Here is a 24844-nt window from a genome sequence, read left to right as displayed (position 1 = left end):
GCGCATATCTCTCCCAAAACTGTTCACACATGCTTCAAAACTAGATTCCTTTACCACGTAAAGTGTCAGTACCATCAAAATGGCAAAGATCTTTCTCAATTGCTTTTGGCTCATTTGCATTTGTAACGGATGTGCACTCACTCCACCCATAAAATACGTGCTAACCAACCTGCCAAGCAGTTGCCAACCTCTTGGCGAAGAGGTTAGCATCGTCGCCTCCGGTGCGGGAGGTCGTGGGATCGAACCCCACGTAGGGCAGGCCGTGAGAAACACAACGCAGAGGGCCAGATCGACATCGGCTACAGTGGTGCCGTGACCCGGATGCCCTGGGTGGAGTGAGTTCAGCGGGGGTGAGTGTAGCGGATGTGCACTCACTCCACCCATAAAAGACATGCTAACCAACCCACCAAGTGGTTGTCAAACTCTTGGCGAAGAGGTTAGCATCGTCGCCTCCGGTGCGGGAGGTTGTGGGATCAATCCCCACCTAGGGCAGGCCGTGAGAAACACAACGCAGAGGGCCAGATCGACATCGGCTAGACATTCACTTAGTGCTTTTACCAAAAATAAACTGGATGGTTCAGCATAACACCATGGATGAGCTGCAGAACCTCATATCTCTCCCAAAACAGTTTACTTATGTGTCAAAACCAAACTTCTTTCTCATGTAAGTAGTCAGTGCCCCCAAAATGCATCATCCCTGTGGCATTCTGTGAGCACTGCAAGTCAAAATGCTTAGATGTTTTGTCACTATGGCAGAGACGTATAAAACCTAAGAAAAGGACTTTACAGTAAGAGCAGCCTCCAAAGTTTGACATCACACACACTGCACTCATATTGCCAAGGAAATTGTAACCATTTTTATTCACATATAGCCTAAAGTAACTCAAGATTATGTACTGTAAAAACAAAATGTATAGGCCTACAGTTCTCTGTACATGTATGTATGTGTATGTATGTTTATACTGCAAAAGGTACAGGCCCTAGCCAAGCTCTATATATACGCGTTTGGCAGCATTCACAATCATAGACAGCACCAGTCAGGTAGCTAAACAGCTGATTGATTGGTCATCTGAGATGTAGGAACTCCTTCTTCGTTAGTCAAGTTCTAATTTCACCTGACTGTCAATTACTGTCATGAATTTATGAAATGCTGCAAGAAATTCATATGGTTTTCATGGTATTAGCCTACAGTATGTTGACTAATTTTGACAGTTGAACAGACTATTGTGCATATGATGATTTACACAGTGAAATCATGCTGACATGTTTTGGAGAGAGCAACCATTAGACTGAGAATCAACTAATCAGCTTAGATCAGCAAGATCTATTCATTTGGAAAATGTGCTAAATGTATGCTCATTGTGCTAACTCTAGGGTACTTGTACATAACCATTTGCAAAGATGCACTAAGACACTTGAGACATGTACTAAGACATTTGCAATTTGATGAAATCAATGAGAAATGCCATTCTTTTCTTTGTCCATGTTATTTTGAGAATGTAATTTCTGTTTCAAGAATTGAGCCAAACCAATAGAGAAAAACTGTAATATAAATAGAATGTGTTGTTGATACTTTATTTTGTGATCTAAGTCTGCAGAATAAGATCAATAAAAGTCAAAGTTCAATGCTTCCCTCCCGTATCGTATTTCCACCTCCGCTGAGTGAAAGTCTGACACATTCAAAACTTCTATCTGACAGATTATTAGTCAGCGCTGAGCACCGACCTGTACGATTTTCTTATTTAATCCCACAGGTTAAAACTTGAGTCCAGTGAAACTGACAGTAATTGCGTAATAAAAAGGTTGATATCAGAGCGATATACCACCGGTCTGGTCTTCAGCATCTCTAACCTCAGCCCTAACCCTCCACCCTCACAGCTCCTCCACCGGCTCATAATGAATTTAAAACCTGTTTGCTGGTGAACGCAGCCTGATACTGAGCCGCGGGCCATTCTGCAACACTGAGCTCCTCACTGGTCCCTCCTCCTCCTCCTCCTCCTCCTCCTCCTCCTCCTCCTCCTCCTCCTCCTCCTCCTCCTCCTCCATCTCTCTACTTCTTGCATCACATCCTCTCTCCCACAGCGACCACCACCTCCCTCCTCCTGCCAACTCGAATATGATCCTGTGTTGCGTCTTACCTCATCTCTTTATGGCCACTCACAGGAACATCAATAACTTCTTCCTTTTACTATTTAGATAGACTAGATAGATAGATAGATAGATAGATAGATAGATAGATAGATAGATAGATAGATAGATAGATAGATAGATAGATAGACAGATAGACAGATAGATAGATAGATAGATAGATAGATAGATAGATAGATAGATAGATAGATAGATAGATTAAAACTGCGTCATATAAACATAGATATAATATAATATAGAGATAGAGGAGGGTAGAAGGAAAGAAAGAAAGAAAGAAAGAAAGAAAAGGACAGAGAAAGGGGGTAGAAAGGAAGAAAGAAAGAGAGAAAGAAAGAAAAGGACAGAGAAATGGGGTAGAAAGGAAGAAAGAAAGAAAGAAAGAAAGAAAGAAAGAAAGAAAGAAAGAAAGAAAGAAAGAAAAGGACAGAGAAAGGGGGTAGAAAGAAAGAAAGAAAGAAAGAAAGAAAGAAAGAAAGAAAGAAAGAAAAGGACAGAGAAAGGGGGTAGAAAGGAAGAAAGAAAGAGAGAAAGAAAGAAAAGGACAGAGAAATGGGGTAGAAAGGAAGAAAGAAAGAAAGAAAGAAAGAAAGAAAGAAAGAAAGAAAGAAAGAAAGAAAGAAAGAAAAGGACAGAGAAAGGGGGTAGAAAGAAAGAAAGAAAGAAAGAAAGAAAGAAAGAAAGAAAGAAAGAAAGAAAGAAAGAAAGAAAGAAAGAAAGGGTTGGATAGAGACAGACAGACAGACAGACAGACAGACAGACAGACAGACAGATAGATAGATAGATAGATAGATAGATAGATAGATAGATAGATAGATAGATAGATAGATAGATAGATAGATAGATAGATAGATAGATAGATAGATAGATAGACTTTATTGATTCCAAGCTGGGAAATTACAGTGCAGCAGCAGCATTACACAGACACACAGTGACGATAACAACATATAGTATAAGAATAATGAATAAACTATACATAATAAAATATTAAAATATAAAGAACAAACTATACATAATAAAATAGCAATAGCAATAAAATAAAATGTGATGTACAAAAGTATATTTATCCAATTAAGTGTGTAACTGTGGCCCATGCAGTTGTACTCATCTGACACAGATTTGTAGTTTGTGTTTGCACTGGAAATGAGCCAAAATGCAGAATATTCACAGAAATCCATGTGAGAAAGAAATTTAAACTGCAAGACGATGAGACGGAAAAGATAAAAAATCACCTTGATGGAGTCAATATTGAACCTTCAATTTCAAATTGAAAGTCCAACTTTGAACTCCGTAAGCTTATGAAAATAGAGTGAAAGTTGTAGAGAGCCACAGTAAATAGGTCGGACTGGAAATATCTGAGTGATTAATGATCTGTCAGACTTTATTAAACTCAGTCTGTGGACAAACTGCTTTTATTATCATTGGCTGATCATTGTAGATACGAATCTGGGTAATTAGTTTCACCCGTTTACTCAGCTACACCTGACTGCCTATGATTACACTAGTTTAAAAAAAAAATATTGAGGTCACAGTAAATAATTAATCAGCTGTTGAGCATCAAACAATTCTGATTTTTAAATGGTTGTTACTGGTTTTCAACTCCTAACCTTTAGTCATGTGCTGCTATCTGATCGGGATTTCCATTTAATCAATACTTTTATTTGTGGAAATGTGTGTACAGTAAATCAATAGGTGATGCCGCCTATGACCCCAATAGTTCTTGCCTTCATTTATAAAGAGGAAATATAATTTTTAGCCCATAGCCAATATTGGATTTAAATTTAGGCCCTACTGCCGAATCATCGATATATTGATTGTCCTATACCCATCAAATTGACATGGGGAATCCAATCAACAGCCTGGGCTGAAACATAAGCCAACACCTAAATTCATACATTTGAATTTTTGGTAACACTTTACTTGGTTAACCCTAACCCTAACCCTACAAAAACCGAATGACACTTAATGACAACGTTATGACATTGACATAGTGTTTATGACACGTTCATGACAGTGTCATGTCACTCTTATGACAATACCTTCAAGTAAAGTGTTACCGAATTTTTAAGAAGTTTTATTCATTAAGGCCTACTTTCTGATTTGTATGCTTTAAAGGGACAACGAGGAGTTTTGGATAAGCGAAGCGTTTTCACACTATATTTATGAGCCTCCGCGCGCACCGTAAAATTATTTTGACCGGCGCAAGAGGGACTCATGTCATCATTTCATTCATCAATAATTAAAGTCAGAGGTTCAAAGAGGGTCACATACCGTCGTAGTTCCGACCATAAACGGCGATTCAGCTGCATTATTCTCATGACTCGTTGCGAAACCGAAAGTAAAAAACGCTGGTCGGCTCGACCAGCATCTCCGCCGCCACTAATAATAACAAAATAACGATAGAGACAGAACGATATATTTATCGAAAATGGGCCCATTAACAAGTGTGGGTAGCGGAGATTCATCCACATTAACTCTTTGACTGCCAGCCATTCTCACAGCAGCTTCCTCCAGCTTGCCAGGCATTTTCCAGCTTTTTGACTGATTTCCGTAGACCCACCATATATTATGTACTGTTACTACATACACATTCAACCCATCAAATGAAAGATGACGGTCTCTAGTTTCCAGCAAAAAAAATGTTTGTTTCTATCTTGTTCCAGTCTTGTGAAATTGGCGGTTGAATATAGGTTACTTTAGCCCAAAATGCCATTTTGGCACCAAAATCTTGAGAAAAAGAGGTTTTTGTGTCGGCTGTCATTTTCAGGTGAACCAGTACAATTGGCTCCTTTATATTTTGCTTTAGTGACGCCTCAACATCTGTACAGTTGTTCTCTTGTAAACAACAACTAAATCAACACTGACAAATGACTTTTGATGACAACAGACAAAACATTTAGCTACTGACACACACTACTGCAGCCTTTTTTCTTTCTTTTCTTTGAGTTACAACTTTTTCTTTCCTTTTTTTTGTGTGTGTGCGTACGTGACATGTGCGTGTGCATGTACGTGTGCGTGCGTGTGTGTGTGTTTGTGTGTGTGCGCGCGCCTGCGCGGATCAGTTCGACAGGTTTTTGTAGCCGAAACACGGCGCTTTAGATCAGATCCAGCTTCCTCTGGTCAGCAGGCAGCGGTCTCACTCACTCTCTGTCTCACACACACATCTACACACAGCCTACAGCTCTGGCTGACGTGCCCCCTGAACTCAGCCACAGACAGTCTACGCTCACAACAGACACTCCCACCATCTTTAGCTCTCCTCGTCACGTTCGCCGGCGCCGTCCGCTCCTCATCCACACTAGATCGCGGGATTTTCAAGCTGCTATCTGAGTGATTTCTCGCAAAATCTGGCGACTTTCCAAATGCTCTTGACGACTAACGACGAGCGATCAACGGGGTTGTTGTTACTAACGTTTGTGCTTTGTATCACGGAGCTGCACGGAGCTTCGACGAGCTGCCGAGCCGCCATGAGCCCCGCCGCCGCCCCCTAAGCTCTCACCGGCAGCCAGAGTGTCACGGAGCGGCGCCGCTGCAGTCAGACACCCGCACCGCTCCGCGAGGGGGGAAAAACACGCTATATTTTTTATATCTCTCAATCCAAATGTGTTTTTCTGCACTTTATTTTGATGATACAAGTCTGATCTTCACAGAGGAGTAGGGCAAGACATTCAACATGGCATTGCCATTAAAAAAACGCTAAGACGAGTTATCTCGTCTTTGGCAGACTACGCTTGGATTCGCTAAGACGAGATAACTCGTCTTTGGCAGTGAAAGAGTTAACATGAGACTTTTTTATAACCGAATAGAAACTCCTCGTTGTCCCTTTAAGAAAAATAATAAAGCTGGCTAACTAACTACTCTTCTCATTTCAAGACTAATGTTATTTTGTACATTGTCCCTGATACAAATAAACTTATTAAACTAAATGTGGATATCTGAGAGTGATGCTGAGCTGGTTTTTCAGGGAGGAGATCCATGTCCTATCCAGATTTACTGAAAAAGCATGGACTCTGAGCCGCGTTTCCAATACGTGGTACGGTATGGCTCAACTCGGCCAGAAATGGTACTGCTACTAAACTCAGTACCAGAACTAGTACCCAAACTGACACCAGAACCAGTACCAGAATCGGTACCAGAAGAAACACCAGAACTGGTGCCAAAACCAGTACCATTACCAAAGTGGGTACCAATACCAGCACAAGTACCAGCACAAGTACCAGAACCAGTACCAAAACCAGCACAAGTACCAGCACAAGTACCAGAACCAGTACCAGAACCAGCACAAGTACCAGCACAAGTACCGGAACCAGTACCAGAATCAGCACAAGTACCAGAACCAGTACCAGCACAAGTACCAGAACCAGTACCAGAACCAGCACAAGTACCAGAACCAGTACCAAAACCAGTACAAGTACCAGAACCAGAACCAGAACCAGCACAAGTACCAGAACCAGTACCAGAACCAGCACAAGTACCAGAACCAATACCAGAACCAGCACAAGTACCAGAACCAGTACCAGAACCAGCACAAGTACCAGCACAAGTACCAGAACCAGTACCAGAACCAGCACAAGTACCAGGACCAGTACCAGAACCAGCACAAGTACCAGCACAAGTACCAGAACCAGTACCAGAACCAGCACAAGTACCAGCACAAGTACCAGAACCAGTACCAGAACCAGCACAAGTACCAGAACCAGTACCAGAACCAGCACAAGTACCAGCACAAGTACCAGAACCAGTACCAGAACCAGCACAAGTACCAGCACAAGTACCAGAACCAGTACCAGCACAAGTACCAGAACCAGAACAAGTACCAGAACCAGTACCAGAACCAGCACAAGTACCAGCACAAGTACCAGAACCAGTACCAGAACCAGCACAAGTACCAGCACAAGCACCAGAACCAGTACCAGAACCAGCACAAGTACCAGAACCAGTACCAGAACCAGTACCAGCACAAGTACCAGAACCAGCACAAGTACCAGAACCAGTACCAGAACCAGCACAAGTACCAGAACCAGTACCAGAACCAGTACCAGAACCAGCACAAGTACCAGAACCAGTACCAGAACCAGCACAAGTACTAGAACAAGTACCAGAACCAGCACAAGTACCAGAACCAGTACCAGAACCAGCACAAGTACCAGCACAAGTACCAGAACCAGTACCAGTACCAGCACAAGTACCAGAACCAGAACCAGCACAAGTACCAGCACAAGTACCAGAACCAGTACCAGTACCAGCACAAGTACCAGAACCAGTACCAGAACCAGCACAAGTACCAGCACAAGTACCAGAACCAGTACCAGTACCAGAACCAGCACAAGTACCAGAACCAGTACCAGAACCAGCACAAGTACCAGCACAAGTACCAGAACCAGTACCAGCACAAGTACCAGCACAAGAACCAGAACAAGTACCAGAACCAGTACCAGAACCAGCACAAGTACCAGCACAAGTACCAGAACCAGTACCAGTACCAGCACAAGTACCAGAACCAGTACCAGAACCAGCACAAGTACCAGCACAAGTACCAGAACCAGTACCAGAACCAGCACAAGTACCAGAACCAGTACCAGAACCAGTACCAGAACCAGCACAAGTACCAGAACAAGTACCAGAACCAGTACCAGAACCAGCACAAGTACCAGCACAAGTACCAGCACAAGTAACAGAACCAGTACCAGAACCAGCACAAGTACCTGAACAAGAACCAGAACAAGTACCAGAACCAGTACCAGAACCAGTACCAGAACCAGCACAAGTACCAGAACCAGCACAAGTACCAGCACAAGTAACAGAACCAGTACCAGAACCAGCACAAGTACCAGAACAAGAACCAGAACAAGTACCAGAACCAGTACCAGAACCAGCACAAGTACCAGCACAAGTACCAGAACCAGTACCAGAACCAGCACAAGTACCAGAACAAGAATCAGAACAAGTACCAGAACCAGTACCAGAACCAGCACAAGTACCAGAACCAGTACCAGAACCAGTACCAGAACCAGCACAAGTACCAGAACAAGAACCAGAACAAGTACCAGAACCAGTACCAGAACCAGCACAAGTACCAGAACCAGTACCAGAACCAGTACCAGAACCAGCACAAGTACCAGCACAAGTACCAGAATCAGTACCAGAACCAGCACAAGTACCAGAACAAGAACCAGAACAAGTACCAGAACCAGTACCAGAACCAGCACAAGTACCAGAACAAGTACCAGAACCAGCACAAGTACCAGAACCAGTACCAGAACCAGAACAAGTACCAGCACAAGTACCAGAACAAGTACCAGAACAAGTACCAGAACCAGTACCAGAACCAGCACAAGTACCAGAACCAGAACAAGTACCAGAACCAGAACAAGTACCAGAACAAGTACCAGAACCAGTACCAGAACCAGCACAAGTACCAGAACCAGTACCAGAACCAGAACCAGTACCAGAACCAGCACAAGTACCAGAACAAGAACCAGAAAAAGTACCAGAACCAGTACCAGAACCAGCACAAGTACCAGCACAAGTACCAGAACCAGTACCAGAACCAGCACAAGTACCAGAACCAGAACCAGAACAAGTACCAGAACCAGTACCAGAACCAGCACAAGTACCAAAACAAGTACCAGAACAAGTACCAGAACCAGCACTAGCAGCAGAACCAGAACAAGTACCAGAACCAGCACAAGTACCTGCACAAGTACCAGAATCAGTACCAGAACCAGCACAAGTACCAGAACAAGAACCAGAACAAGTACCAGAACCAGTACCAGAACCAGCACAAGTACCAGAACCAGTACCAAAACCAGTACAAGTACCAGAACCAGTACCAGAACCAGAACCAGCACAAGTACCAGAACCAGTACCAGAACCAGTACCAGAACCAGCACAAGTACCAGCACAAGTACCAGAACCAATACCAGAACCAGCACAAGTACCAGAACCAGTACCAGAACCAGCACAAGTACCAGCACAAGTACCAGAACCAGTACCAGAACCAGCACAAGTACCAGGACCAGTACCAGAACCAGCACAAGTACCAGCACAAGTACCAGAACCAGTACCAGAACCAGCACAAGTACCAGCACAAGTACCAGAACCAGTACCAGAACCAGCACAAGTACCAGAACCAGTACCAGAACCAGCACAAGTACCAGCACAAGTACCAGAACCAGTACCAGAACCAGCACAAGTACCAGAACCAGTACCAGCACAAGTACCAGAACCAGAACAAGTACCAGAACCAGTACCAGAACCAGCACAAGTACCAGCACAAGTACCAGAACCAGTACCAGAACCAGCACAAGTACCAGCACAAGTACCAGAACCAGTACCAGAACCAGCACAAGTACCAGAACCAGTACCAGAACCAGTACCAGCACAAGTACCAGAACCAGTACCAGAACCAGCACAAGTACCAGAACCAGTACCAGAACCAGTACCAGAACCAGCACAAGTACCAGAACCAGTACCAGAACCAGCACAAGTACTAGAACAAGTACCAGAACCAGCACAAGTACCAGAACCAGTACCAGAACCAGCACAAGTACCAGCACAAGTACCAGAACCAGTACCAGTACCAGCACAAGTACCAGAACCAGAACCAGCACAAGTACCAGCACAAGTACCAGAACCAGTACCAGTACCAGCACAAGTACCAGAACCAGTACCAGAACCAGCACAAGTACCAGCACAAGTACCAGAACCAGTACCAGTACCAGAACCAGCACAAGTACCAGAACCAGTACCAGAACCAGCACAAGTACCAGCACAAGTACCAGAACCAGTACCAGCACAAGTACCAGCACAAGAACCAGAACAAGTACCAGAACCAGTACCAGAACCAGCACAAGTACCAGCACAAGTACCAGAACCAGTACCAGTACCAGCACAAGTACCAGAACCAGTACCAGAACCAGCACAAGTACCAGCACAAGTACCAGAACCAGTACCAGAACCAGCACAAGTACCAGAACCAGTACCAGAACCAGTACCAGAACCAGCACAAGTACCAGAACAAGTACCAGAACCAGTACCAGAACCAGCACAAGTACCAGAACAAGTACCAGAACCAGTACCAGAACCAGCACAAGTACCAGCACAAGTACCAGCACAAGTAACAGAACCAGTACCAGAACCAGCACAAGTACCAGAACAAGAACCAGAACAAGTACCAGAACCAGTACCAGAACCAATACCAGAACCAGCACAAGTACCAGAACCAGCACAAGTACCAGCACAAGTAACAGAACCAGTACCAGAACCAGCACAAGTACCAGAACAAGAACCAGAACAAGTACCAGAACCAGTACCAGAACCAGCACAAGTACCAGCACAAGTACCAGAACCAGTACCAGAACCAGCACAAGTACCAGAACAAGAATCAGAACAAGTACCAGAACCAGTACCAGAACCAGCACAAGTACCAGAACCAGTACCAGAACCAGCACAAGTACCAGAACAAGAACCAGAACAAGTACCAGAACCAGTACCAGAACCAGCACAAGTACCAGAACCAGTACCAGAACCAGTACCAGAACCAGCACAAGTACCAGAACAAGAACCAGAACAAGTACCAGAACCAGTACCAGAACCAGCACAAGTACCAGAACAAGAACCAGAACAAGTACCAGAACCAGTACCAGAACCAGCACAAGTACCAGCAAAAGTACCAGAATCAGTACCAGAACCAGCACAAGTACCAGAACAAGAACCAGAACAAGTACCAGAACCAGTACCAGAACCAGCACAAGTACCAGAACAAGTACCAGAACAAGTACCAGAACCAGCACAAGTACCAGAACCAGTACCAGAACCAGAACAAGTACCAGCACAAGTACCAGAACAAGTACCAGAACAAGTACCAGAACCAGTACCAGAACCAGCACAAGTACCAGAACCAGAACAAGTACCAGAACCAGAACAAGTACCAGAACAAGTACCAGAACCAGTACCAGAACCAGCACAAGTACCAGAACCAGTACCAGAACCAGAACCAGTACCAGAACCAGCACAAGTACCAGAACAAGAACCAGAACAAGTACCAGAACCAGTACCAGAACCAGCACAAGTACCAGCACAAGTACCAGAACCAGTACCAGAACCAGCACAAGTACCAGAACCAGAACCAGAACAAGTACCAGAACCAGTACCAGAACCAGCACAAGTACCAGAACAAGTACCAGAACAAGTACCAGAACCAGCACTAGCAGCAGAACCAGAACAAGTACCAGAACCAGCACAAGTACCTGCACAAGTACCAGAATCAGTACCAGAACCAGCACAAGTACCAGAACAAGAACCAGAACAAGTACCAGAACCAGTACCAGAACCAGCACAAGTACCAGAACAAGTACCAGAACAAGTACCAGAACCAGCACTAGCAGCAGAACCAGAACAAGTACCAGAACCAGCACAAGTACCAGAACCAGTACCAGAACCAGAACAAGTACCAGCACAAGTACCAGAACAAGTACCAGAACAAGTACCAGAACCAGTACCAGAACCAGCACAAGTACCAGAACCAGAACAAGTACCAGAACAAGTACCAGAACCAGCACAAGTACCAGAACAAGTACCAGAACCAGCACAAGTACCAGAACAAGTACCAGTACCAGAACCAGCACAAGTACCAGAACCAGTACCAGAACCAGCACAAGTACCAGAACCAGTACCAGAACCAGAATAAGTGCCAGCACAAGTACCAGAACCAGTACCAGAACCAGCACAAGTACCAGAACAAGTACCAGAACAAGTACCAGAACCAGTACCAGAACAAGTACTAGAACAAGTACCAGAACAAGTACCAGAACCAGCACAAGTACCAGAACAAGTACCAGCACAAGTACCAGAACAAGTACCAGAACCAGTACCAGAACAAGTACCAGAACAAGTACCAGAACCAGCACAAGTACCAGAACCAGTACCAGAACCAGCACAAGTACCAGAACCAGTACCAGAACCAGCACAAGTACCAGAACCAGTACCAGAACCAGAACCAGTACCAGAACCAGCACAAGTACCAGAACAAGAACCAGAACAAGTACCAGAACCAGTACCAGAACCAGCACAAGTACCAGCACAAGTACCAGAACCAGTACCAGAACCAGCACAAGTACCAGAACCAGAACCAGAACAAGTACCAGAACCAGTACCAGAACCAGCACAAGTACCAGAACAAGTACCAGAACAAGTACCAGAACCAGCACTAGCAGCAGAACCAGAACAAGTACCAGAACCAGCACAAGTACCTGCACAAGTACCAGAATCAGTACCAGAACCAGCACAAGTACCAGAACAAGAACCAGAACAAGTACCAGAACCGGTACCAGAACCAGCACAAGTACCAGAACAAGTACCAGAACAAGTACCAGAACAAGTACCAGAACCAGCACTAGCAGCAGAACCAGAACAAGTACCAGAACCAGCACAAGTACCAGAACCAGTACCAGAACCAGAACAAGTACCAGCACAAGTACCAGAACAAGTACCAGAACAAGTACCAGAACCAGTACCAGAACCAGCACAAGTACCAGAACCAGAACAAGTACCAGAACAAGTACCAGAACCAGCACAAGTACCAGAACAAGTACCAGAACCAGCACAAGTACCAGAACAAGTACCAGTACCAGAACCAGCACAAGTACCAGAACCAGTACCAGAACCAGCACAAGTACCAGAACCAGTACCAGAACCAGAATAAGTGCCAGCACAAGTACCAGAACCAGTACCAGAACCAGCACAAGTACCAGAACAAGTACCAGAACAAGTACCAGAACCAGTACCAGAACAAGTACTAGAACAAGTACCAGAACAAGTACCAGAACCAGCACAAGTACCAGAACAAGTACCAGCACAAGTACCAGAACAAGTACCAGAACAAGTACCAGAACAAGTACCAGTACCAGAACCAGCACAAGTACCAGAACCAGTACCAGAACCAGCACAAGTACCAGAACCAGTACCAGAACCAGCACAAGTACCAGAACCAGTACCAGAACCAGAATAAGTGCCAGCACAAGTACCAGAACCAGTACCAGAACCAGAACAAGTACCAGCACAAGTACCAGCACAAGTACCAGAACAAGTACCAGCACAAGTACCAGAACAAGTACCAGAACAAGTACTAGAACAAGTACCAGCATAAGTACTAGAACAAGTACCAGAACCAGCACAAGAACCAGCACAAGTACCAGAACAAGTACCAGAACAAGTACCAGAACAAGTACCAGAACCAGTACCAGAACCAGAACAAGTACCAGCACAAGTACCAGAACAAGTACTAGAACAAGTACCAGCATAAGTACTAGAACAAGTACCAGAACCAGCACAAGAACCAGCACAAGTACCAGAACAAGTACCAGAACAAGTACCAGAACAAGTACCAGAACCAGTACCAGAACCAGAACAAGTACCAGCACTAGCACCAGGTCTGGCATCAGTACCAGTCAAAGTCAAAAACTCTTTTCCAGCTAAAAGAACCTGGTGCTGGTACCAGTTCTTAACTGGTCCAACTCTGTTGCCTCCAAAGAACCAGTTTTGGCAACGAGCCAATCAGAGCTCAGAGCTCCGCCTCCAGGCCGGAGCTGCTCCGGTCTTTGGAGGCGACTATAGAGTCCTCAAGCGGTCGCCACAACCGTAATCCTTCACCCGGTTGCGTCCATGTTTAAACAATAATGAACCCCGGTAGCAATTTAAAGGGATATTTCACCCAAAATTTAAATTTCACTCATTATCTACTCACCCTCATGTCGACTAAGGCCTGGGAGAAGTTTCAGAGTCCTCCGTGGCTTCTCTGAGTTTTTGCAGTATTTGTTCATATGGTTGTGAATGGGGCTCACTTTTCTTCGTCCAAAAAGACACACCAAAAAACATCCAAATACCTCAATGCTGCTCATCTGTAATGTTCCTCTTGTATTGAAGCCCCAACATGAGAAATTGTTCCGAAAAAAAATTAAACAAGTCTATATTTTAAGCTTGTTTGTAGCGGAAGCTCCCAGTGTCTCAGTTCACTGATCTTCCTGTGTCAGTGCAAATCACCCGGCGGAACAATTTCTCATGTCGGGGCTTCAATACAAGAAGGACATTACAGACGAGCACTATGGAGGTATTTGGATGTTTTTTGGTGTGTCTTTTTGGATGAAGAAAGTTGGTATCCATTGACAACCATCATATGGACAAATACTGCTGCGCGGACCCTCCTGTAACTCAGAGAAGCCACGGAGGACTCTGAAACTTCTCCCAGCCCCTAGTCGACATGAGGGTGAGTAGATAATGAAATGAAATTTGAATTTTGGGTGAACTATCCCTTTAATTAGGGTTTTATTTTGCATCAGAGATAAACTGTGCAGCCTTTATAACCGACCAACTGCTGTTGTTGCCCAAGAGGAAGAACTGCCCACGGTCTGACAGCATCATGACAGATCCTCGTGCCAAACTTCTTTCAGACCAGCGTGATAACCTCCCTGTTCATGATGCTCAACACGCCTTCACTGGGTTGATTCACTTCATACCTTCGTGGTTTATCAACGCCCACGCTGAGGTGTGGACGACAGGAGTATGTTGAGAGTTCCTGGGAAGACACGATGGTTGACTGAGAAAAAAAACTGATACACACATTTTGTTTTATTTAATCTTTTTGGACCGAACAGTGGATCCTCTCCTATTTGACTGTCACGCACTGCATTGATAAAAGAAAAACAACCTCTGCACACTTCACATTGAAACCACAAGCAAAACATTAAACTTGAAATTGAACTTACATCTAGCACTTGCTGATAAATCTAATATATTTTAATTCACTTAATCTATCTATCTATCTAATTATGTGCAGTGTGTAAAGTAAACTTGTATAACTGTTGTTATTTTGTTGTAAGGACATGATTCATGCAAAGGATACAAATGTTCGTTTCTGGAGAACTATTGCGCTAAAATACAAATCGGTTTATAGAAATGATTGTATTTTGAGATATTTATTGAGTATTTTCGTGGGTTTGAATGCATTTTGAAATTGTCCGGAAGGCCGAACTAACAGGTTGGTAAAGGACTACAAATTATTACATAAACCAGTGCTGTACTCTAAAGTTGCCTATTGTTGTAGAAGTACTTGTAATTACAGCATCGTCCTTTGTTCAGTTGTTTGCGAATCAAGTTACAGAACAAGTAAACACAGGTACCAACGCTTGTAAACAGACAGAGAGTACATGAGATGACGTTCGTACACGTGACTGCTTCACGTGTAAAATCTGTTTTTCAGAAGACGTCACATTTCTTTTCAACTCCAAGTCCAACTCATTCAAGGTGGTTCTTCTTTTCCTTCTTATTATTATTAATATTATTTGTGTGATATTATAACGGCTCAAAATACTTAACCTCGGTTCATTTCAGTGCTTACTACTTTAGTTGTCAACTGTGTTAACTTCGGTAAATAAGTAGCCTAGCGTTTGATCCACTGCATTAGTTTGACAGTTAACTCTTTTAATTACATTTTACATGCAAAATATGTGGAAGTCTTGTAGAATAGAGTCTGTTGTTGGAGATGAAACCATCCTGCAAGTTGAATTCTAGATCATGCGCTTCAATTGGTTGCATCAAATTTTTGACTCAACCTTTGCTTTATTTTTCTTGTGTTTTTGTATGTTTTTGTCGTGTTTTGTCAACTTCCAATGGATAGGCTACTTGTGTGTGGAGAGGAGTTTGTTCAGGAGAGGAGCGTCTTTCATTGAAAACGACGGAGCAGGTCTGGAGGATGCCGCCCTGCTTCAGCTAGTGAAGAAGTGTTTTCCTGGTTGCCGTGCAAAGATTAAAGAGGAACTTTGCAGGATTTTTACCTTAAAGGGATACGGCAACATTTTTTTTCCCGTGTCTTGCCTCACTCCCGAGTCCATGACCAGCAGATAGACACCATCCTTTCGACTGTGCGTGCAGTAACAAGGGAGATAGAGCCGTATCGCCCGTAATTAGCTTAGCTCAAACACTGGAAATGTATAGGTAGTGTTAGCCTGCCTCCTACCCGAGCAGAAATCAGCAGTCAGAAGCTGATTTCATTTTAGCTCTAAACTCTGTAAATATATCACTTTATCCACATTTCAAACATTTTTAGGCGAGAAAGTAGCCGTTTTGTTCGGACGAATTCGGCGCTACTCAAGCTAGCTGTTGTGACCAACGCACTTCCGGTTACTTTCACAAAATAAAACACCCGTTTCCCTTTACATACATTAGTGCTTTTACTTTGAAATAGGAAGCTAACCTACCCTCGATGTAGCTAGCTTGAACCAAAATAAACCGCCTTTGCTTGAACCCTCCGTTTTGACCGATCTCGTCCCGTTAGCAGCATTTGACCGCTCAAGATGCCTTACCGGAGAGTTTTGTCAGCTCTGAGACGAAGATCGGCCCGCCGGTTTCCGTTTAGAGTTGCTGAAGAGTTTCTCTGATGACTTTAGGAGGAGGCAGGCTAACACTACCTATACTCCGGATGGAAACTAGCACTAGCTGCTACAATCCGGCACATTTACATGTTTTTATATGTCCATTAATGTGCATTGCCCCACCAAAATAAACCAATAAAATAAAATAATAAAAAAAACACTTCCAGCGTTTGAGCTAAGCTAATTACGGGCGATACGGCTCTATCTCCCTTGTTACTGCACGCACAGTCGAAAGGATGGTGTCTATCTGCTGGTCATGGACTCGGGAGTGAGGCAAGACACGAAAAAAAATGTTGGCGTATCACTTTAAATCAATGACTTGTAACTTGTTCCAGGGAGAATGGAGGCTCTCCGCCTTCCACCGATAGCGTCTCTTGGCTGAAAACATGGGAAAAGTCACCTCTCTGCTCAACAACATTGATAGTGAGCTGAAGATATTGGTGAAGACATTTTTTTTTATAACAATACTTGTGTCCATCCCACCAATGGGCACGGCTGCAGTTCTCAATGAAGTCATTGCTAAGATACAGACTAAACATCCTTCAGTCATGTTTCCCTGATGGATTCACTCGGGGATTCGGTGGAGAGATGAACACTGAAGATGGTATAGAACTCATTCTGAACAACTGGGATCATCCACTTCATAACACCTTGATGAACGAAGACATACAGAATATCCCATGTACCTGCAGGCATTAGGGATTTTTATTTCTGAGCTGCCAGACAAATGAATTTCCCTTTGGGGATCAATATAGTCATCCTTAGTCATACTTTTAATTGACTAACTTCTACTGCTGCTTCTTCTAAATGCATCTATTTCTGTACATGTTTGCTGCTGTGTCACTTTAATATCCTTCTTTGGGACCATTAAGTTGATTTTATCTCAGCGCTCTCTCCGCATTAGAAACATGTCTTTGCACAGATCCATACTGGAGCATTAAATTATATAGTGTGTGCACTGCAGGTATTTTTCTGGGTGTAGAGCGACACCTGGTGGTGAAGGAGCTGTAACTGCAGTAGATCTCTGTTATTCCACCTGCACTGACAAGAAAATGATTCAGTTCTTCCTGCAGTGTTTTTGTTTTTTTCCCCCCAGCCTCTCTCTGGACCTGCTCATGTCAAATTAACCCACATTACAGTACAGATTTATATTTATATCATGTATGTTTATATTGTTAAATAACATGCCTTCATCCCAACATGGGCTCATCACTACGTTACACTTTATATCTGTATAATTCTCGCTTAAACTACATGTTTTGTATCGTTAAAGCTGCAATAAGCTTCTATAATGTAACATTATCACATTTTTAAGTCATTTTATGCTTTAATTGTTGCCAAATTGGCCATATAGCTGAAATTTACTCTATACGCATTGTTTTTTCTTCGTCTTTTAACTATATAGCTTAAATTTATACGTATAATTATGCAATTTTTGGGGTAAAAACTGTACTTCTGCTGATTTTGGAACATCTACATTCAGCAGTTTAATAATGAACCATTTAAAGCCCTGGATGAGCAACTGATAAAACGGATAAACATGTTCTCATCTCATCTAAAAGGTGTATACTGTAATTATAAGGTGACATTATAGTGAAGAGCTTTATTGAACACAATGCAAAAACTGATTATAATATACATCATATATCAGCAGTACAATCCGTTTTTCGACATTTCATCTCAGTATCAAACAAACAACGAAAAAACAGAAAGAAAAACTGAATCAACAGATTTAATGGCATTCTCTGTCAACCCAGTAGTTTTTTTTTTTTATTCTGATAGTTCACTTGTATCTCTTCTTCTTCTTCTTCTCCTCCTTGTGCAAGTATTGTGTGATATTGCCTCATGCACTTGAAAGGCCTACGACTGCTAGGAGAGATACCAAGAGATTTCACACACACACTCTCTCACTCTCTCTCTCACACACACACACACATACTCTTCTTGCACGTATACATGCATTCACACACACCCTTTCACAAGCCAAGCTGGGAGATGAGATAGGCAATTTATGTCTTGTCTGTTGACTGCCGGAGCTTGATATTCGCTCCACTCTTCGCCCCGCGGATCAATCATCGAGCAGGAACAAAGCACAGAAAAAAAAGAAGAAAAAAACACCAAGAGTGCACAGGAGGAGTGTGTTTCTGTTTCTGAGTTAATCTCCAAACAGGAAGGAGGCTGTTCGGACCGAAACCAAGCCTCTTTTTCTTCTTCTTGTTGTGGTTGTGGTGGGATGGGCAGGTGTCAGTCACAGCCCGCCGCCGTCCAGTGGTGAATCCTGGGAAACCACTCGGACTCTTGGACCGCATTGCAGCCCAAAAAAAAAGAAAAAAAAACAGGGCAGGGACCAGCGGTTAGAGGGGCAGGGAGGGGCTTATTCTACACCTCTCTCTTTATCTATCTCTTAATCCCATCACCGTCTTCCCATTCTCATTCAGTGTGTGTTTTTAAATGGGCAACACAATAATGAACGTGAGCGTGCAGTGAAGAACAAGTCCACAAGGCCAGAGATGAATGATACTACATAACTTGTGTTTTATTTTATTTGGCTGCAATTTTTTATTTGAATTCTTTTTTCTTTTTTTTTTACCTGATGTATAATTTCCTGACATTGACATTGAACTATTAAAAGAACCTGAATTTCAGATACATCAAGTCGATCAATTCAATTGTGATGTGAAAAGACAAGAATTTCTTTCTTCTTTTTTTTATCCCCATGAAGTCGTACCATTTTTTTTTACCCGACAACAATTTTTATTTGTCGCGTCAACAGGTGATTGTTTGTTCGCAAAATACAGCCGAGACAAGTGAGAGAGAAGAGAGATAAAGGAAAAAAAGCCAGTGAATGTTTCTGTGTCTCTCAGAGCTGAAAACCAAAAGACCTGAGCATGGATCACACACCGGCAAAGATAGAGAGAGAGAAATAGAAAGATAGAGAGAAAGACATAGAAAGAGAGAAAGAAAGGGGGGAGAAACTCAGAGAAATGTCGCCAGCTTGATGAGCAGAGTCAACTCAGATTAAATCGACGCGGTGGAGATTTGGAAGCCATGCAGTTAACAGAATATTGCCTTCAAATAACACTCGCACATGCTTTTTTTTCCAAAATCAAACATGCATTGGTTGGGGGGGGGGTTAGGGGGAGGGGAGGGGGTAATTCAAACGGGTAAAGAAGTGTAAATACTCAACATTTTTAGCAATACAAATCTCTAAAATGTTTCTGATAATGAATATTTGTAGAGCATGTTTACACACTTTTTTTTCCAGCAATCCCTTTTATTCACGTTTTTGATTGAATGATTGATTGATTGATTGTTCTTAAGCAAAAAAAAAAAAAAAAAAAGCAAACAAACAAACAAAAAAGATAAATGAACGTTATTATTAAGTAAAAAATAAAATATAAAATAAAAATATTCATTTCATAATATGGATCTGCCCCCAAAATTGTGTGTCACAAAAAACCACAAGCAAAAAAAAAAATTCAACCACTACTACTAATTTCAAAGAGCTTTTTTTTTTTTTTTTTTTTTTGGTAAACGATCGATAATTGTCTTTGTTGTTGTTGCAAGCGCCAAAAAAAAAAAAAAAAAAACTCAGTCGTCACATGGTCACAACAAGGCTGTGAGTGCAGTTCGGGATCACAGTGGTCACGGACAAGTTCAGCATCTCCTCTGGAAGCCGCCTCACTAAGGCTTTAATAGTTTTAGTCTCCTTCTCCTTCTCCGTCTTCCTTTTTTTGTTTGTCGTGTGTCGTAGGAAAGGTGTGTTTTTTGTTTTTCGCCATCCTCTTCCTCTCGAAGCTGATACTTTTCTTTCGTTTTTGTTTTGTTTTTTACATGTGTTTTTTTTGTTAGAAAAGAACTACGAAAATCATGCAACTACCACTTTTCATTTTTCGTGAGACAAAAACCAGTTGGTGCTCTTTGACGTGGATTTTTTCCCTCTTGCTGCTGCTGGTTGGTTGGTCAGTCGGAGTGGGGGGGTTTGGGGGTGAATTTTGGAGGTGAGGTCAGCGTGGGCGTTGTCTTGTTTTTGTTTTTCAATCAATTTCTTTCTCTTTTTTTTTCCTTTAGGCACTGCCATCCTGTTTGAGTCGCTGACTGCGAGCCTTGTAGACCTCGATCAGTAAGTCTTTGACGTACTGGATTTCTCGTTCCACCGACTCCGCCTTGTCACGAAGCTCCCGGTTCTGCCCCTCGAGGCCGTGCAGCTCCTCCTCCAGAGAGTCCAGCTCCGCCCTCTTACGCAGCCTGTACCTGCAATGATGGATGGGGGAGGGGGGAGGGGGGAGGGGGAGGGGGGGAGGAGGGGTGGAGAGAGAACTGCATTCAGTTTTGGTTTTGGTTTTTACAGGTTTTTTGCTGCCTTGCATCTTTATTAATGAGTCAAGCGAAACGTGACCTTTGAGCTACGTCGACAGGATTTTACTCACTCAGCTCAGATTCCCCCTGAGATAACGTGACGAGTTGTTTATTCTGTCGTGACGGATCAATTTCTCACATTTTCACACTTCCTTCTCTGAGCTTTATATATATATATTTATCACATTTTACACAGATTTTCGGACATATGACACTTCATGCACACGCAGACAAAAAAGACAAACAAAAAAAAACACAGACTTATAGAAACGGTGGTTAGGTGGGGCTGAATCTGGCAGACAGTGAGGGACTTTCCATTTCCCTCCTACACTGTAGGACATTTAAAGCACTGGGGTGGTTGTTTATGTAACAGTCCAGCCATGTTAAAGGGTCAAGCAAAAAAATGGATCACCAATGGATGGATGAGGTCAGAAAAAGCAACAATATGACGACTGATGACCAAACTGCAAAATAACTTTACTCTACTTTTTTATTCTAACAAACCATTTTCATGCCATTTATGAAGGAAGGGTGGGGGATGTATTTTTTTTCATGAGCAAAAGTCAAAGTGTTTTTACCTGTGAGCAGCAGTTTTGTTCTGGTCTCTCTTCTTCTGCTTCCTCTCTCCAGTGCCACCAGTGTGCTCCAGAGACGGGGCGCCCATCACCAGCGACGGCTTGATGATGGAGCAGTGTTCATCCTTTAGCCTCTGGGTGGGGCGGTGGATGGGGGCGCCCATCAGCGGCCCCCCCTCGCCGCTCTCCCCTCTGGACAGACATTCGTAGCTTTGGTCTGCAAGGCATTCTGGATAGAGGTAGTGGCCGTGTTGGGGCTCCACAGCCTGTGCTTGTGACTGCGGCTGATCTAGGTCACCTATAAAGCTATGGTAAGGCTCTGTGCTGGCCATCGACTGGTGGAAGTAGCCGTCGCCGCCGGCGGCCACCATTGTCTCTGGGGGGATACTTCCAGAAAGTCCTCCATCTTTGCTGCTGCAGTGCAAAACATCGAGCCCCGTGCTGTCGTAACTTACATTGACCTTCACGTTGTGCATCAACTGTCCCTCTCTCGACTTGTGGTGGCTCTCGTACGAGCCGCCCAGACAAAAACCTCGCGCAATCTCTTCGCTGCAAAACATTCCTTCCGAGAAACAATAACTCTCCTCTTCCTTCAACGATAAAGCACATTCTCTCACCTTCTTCACGCCGCCCAGGCTGTTCTTGCTCACCGTCTTCAGTGTGGAGTAGTGGTTCACAGACAGCTCTGTGCTTCCTGAGTAACTTCCCCTGGAGCCCCACGAGTCCAGCCCCACGTCCTCGCCGACTTTCACGGCCTCGCCGATGATCCTTCGCCCGTTGTTGTTGTGGTTGTGGTGGTGGTGGTGGTAGCGGTGGTGGTAGTTGTACGGAGCCGGTCGGGCGATTTTGGTTCTGCCGATGGGACCGCCGCAGAAGCTGGCCAGGTCCAACTCCCCTGTTGCCAAGGTAACAACCACGGGGCTGGCTTCCGATTGGCCGGACCCGTACGAGCCGTAGGGTAACTGGTAGTAAGACTGGGAGCCCATGGCTTGAGCTCCCTTGTCACATTTTGAGGATTTCTCCAACTTGCTTGTCGTGGATGTGGACTCGGAGCGGAAGTAGTCCTCCAGCTGAGCCAGCTCCTCCTGCAGCAGAGAGGTCATGACCTCCAGATCCGAGGGCACCTTGACATCTTGTTCTAATGGTGAGGGTGGAAGGGAAGAGCTCGGAGAAGACTCGGTCGTCGACACAAATGAAGACAAATCAACTTTTTCCGTCATCCAATCTGAGTGACCATCACCTATAAAAATCAAAAATAATAACCATATAGTGAATAAAACAATCCTTTTTTTTTTTTTTTCATTCAGCTCTTTGTATTGAATCAATGAAATAAAAATTTTGAAAATCAGGCAAAAAATTCTTAAATCACGGAAGGTTGAGGGGATAAAAGCTTAAGTTAAAAGCAAAGCAAATACATCCAAAAGAAGAAAAAAAACATCCAAGTGAACAACTAACCGATCATCTGAAAATGATTGAACAGCATCGTCTGCATTCGATAAATATCCACTTAGCTGTACTCACTGTACGACATTAGCCCCGTGCTGCACTGCGGCTCCGACCTCGGGATGTGGAAAAATAAAAAAGCGTCTTGGCAAAACTCACCAATTAAGTGCTGCCTCTCCACAGGCTCCGCCCCCGTCCCGGCCCGTGATTGGCTGGGGCTAGCCTGTTGGAGAAGGGGAGCGCCGAGCTCGCCCGTGGAAATGGGGGGAATTTTCCTGCGAAGGATCGATGCCGCCATTGTGTCGTCTGCTCCGATCGAATTGTTCAAAAGCACAAACCGTGCACTGGGTGGATGAAAGAGTTGTAGAAGACCTGTGGGTGGAAAAATTAAGAGAAATAAACAAATGTCACAAATTTTTTTATTTAACCCTTTAAAACCCCATAATTCAATATCTAATCGCTAAATATTCACCTATTGTGTTTTTTTTCCACAAATCATTGTTAAATTCATCATTAATATTTAAAAATAACAACAAAAAACAAATTTACTCAAAGGTTAATTAAGTTAATATTAAAAAAAAAAAAAATCTTAATTTTCCATTCACCTGTCACCTTACACTGTGAACAGTTACACCACAACCAGTAATAATAATATAAAGCAAAAACAGTGAGCAGACACCTTTATAAATAACAAACATTGCATAAATAGAAATAAATACTTTAACATAATTAAACTTTAACACACATGATAAAGTTATTCTACATATTTAAAGTTGTAGAAACTTAAAAATGAATAATGAAAACATATCAATTCTATATTAAAACATGAAAAAGTAACTTTAATATGGCCACTTTAAGACAGTAATGAAAAAAAAAAACAGTTCAGCGTCTCTTCTGTTAAAAAAAAACAAAGCTGTAAATAGAGTTAATAAATATCTGAATGAACAGATATCGTTCAGTTATAATAAATGTCCGCTCCGGTTTGTTTGTTAAATCCTCCATGAACTTTTCCTCCTGTTCCTTTCAAAGACAGAAAACTGTTGTACTCACCCCATAGTTTCTGAATAGTCTTGTAAAGTGCGTTGCAGGAGCAAAGCACACGGAGCTTTACGGTGAAGGAGAAGACGGTCACAGGTTTAAAAAGCCATGTTGTGTGTGTGTTTTTGTATTTATTCCTCCCTTTTGGAAGTCACACACACACACAGACTGTTGTATGAAGTGCTATTTCGGCGAAAAGACTTGCAGACAGAAAGTTTTTAAATCCGCTACTTCTGCAACTCCTAGTGCCCGGGACCTGATCACAGGAGACGAGATTACTCCGCGGCTTACAGCGGTTCACCCGGCCGTTACGTCATGAACCTGGGGACTTTCCCATTATCCAGAGGCCACGGAGTGTGTGTGTATGAGAAAGCGAGAAAGAGAGAGAGAGAGAGAGCAGCACACACCCACCTAACACACACAGCTTTAATTTACAGTATAACATTTACAGTATTTTTATTTAACACATTCAGATTTACCATGTTTAATAGTAAAAATGTATAATCTGCTATAAAAATGCTAAACAATAATAATAATAAAAAATAAAATCTCTCTATGCTTTTTAAAACACTTCATCTGTCTTTAAATGCTGCACAAATATAATTTACCATACTGTAAATGAGTGGTGCTGGGTCTTTTTTTTTTTTTTTTTAATAAAGTAGTTCCCCACTGGAAAAAAGTGACAAAAACATGTCAAACTCCTCTCCTTCCTCTGATATAATAGTGTTTAAAGTCCATAATCTTCCTGTTAATGTGGCTCTAAAACAATAAACAGGGTTAAACCACACAGACAGAGCAGGGGAAGCGCTCAGCCCACGGTGAAAGGAGCCGGCACTAGTTTTCTGTGCGCCGTAG

At 43.1% G+C, this 24844-nt stretch overlaps 1 protein-coding gene across 2 annotated transcripts; it reads right to left on the bottom strand.

Moving 5' to 3' along the window:
• Nucleotides 1-20234: 20234 nt before the first annotated feature.
• Nucleotides 20235-24250, bottom strand: LOC310995845 (uncharacterized protein). Of its 2 annotated transcripts, none has more exons than XM_083985006.1 (4): nucleotides 24002-24250; nucleotides 23111-23323; nucleotides 21512-22748; nucleotides 20235-20828 (listed from the first exon to the last, which is right to left on the bottom strand). In XM_083985006.1, exons 2-4 carry the CDS (start codon nucleotides 23247-23249, stop codon nucleotides 20642-20644), a joined length of 1563 nt encoding a protein of 520 aa, XP_083841132.1. In that variant the 5' UTR covers nucleotides 23250-23323; nucleotides 24002-24250; the 3' UTR covers nucleotides 20235-20641. The 2 variants fall into 2 exon arrangements, with proteins under 2 accessions (XP_083841132.1, XP_083841133.1); XM_083985007.1 differs by having other exon boundaries at nucleotides 20235-20822.
• Nucleotides 24251-24844: the final 594 nt, after the last annotated feature.

This window comes from Trachurus trachurus (genome assembly GCF_905171665.1).
Source record: "Trachurus trachurus genome assembly, chromosome: 13".
NCBI classification, from domain to species: Eukaryota; Metazoa; Chordata; class Actinopteri; order Carangiformes; family Carangidae; genus Trachurus; species Trachurus trachurus.
Note: the sequence above shows the minus strand (reverse complement) of the source record. Positions and strands in the feature narration are given on the sequence as shown.

What these genes read in the sequence shown, in the direction of transcription:
- LOC310995845 (XM_083985006.1), bottom strand. Translation starts at nt 23,249, where the DNA reads ATGGCGGCATCGATCCTTCGCAGGAAAATTCCCCCCATTTCCACGGGC. An exon ending in GGAGAGGCAGCACTTAATTG is followed by an intron (nt 22,749 to 23,110) that starts GTGAGTTTTGCC and finishes TGATTTTTATAG; the next exon opens with GTGATGGTCACTCAGATTGG. An exon ending in AACAAAACTGCTGCTCACAG is followed by an intron (nt 20,829 to 21,511) that starts GTAAAAACACTT and finishes CCATCATTGCAG; the next exon opens with GTACAGGCTGCGTAAGAGGG.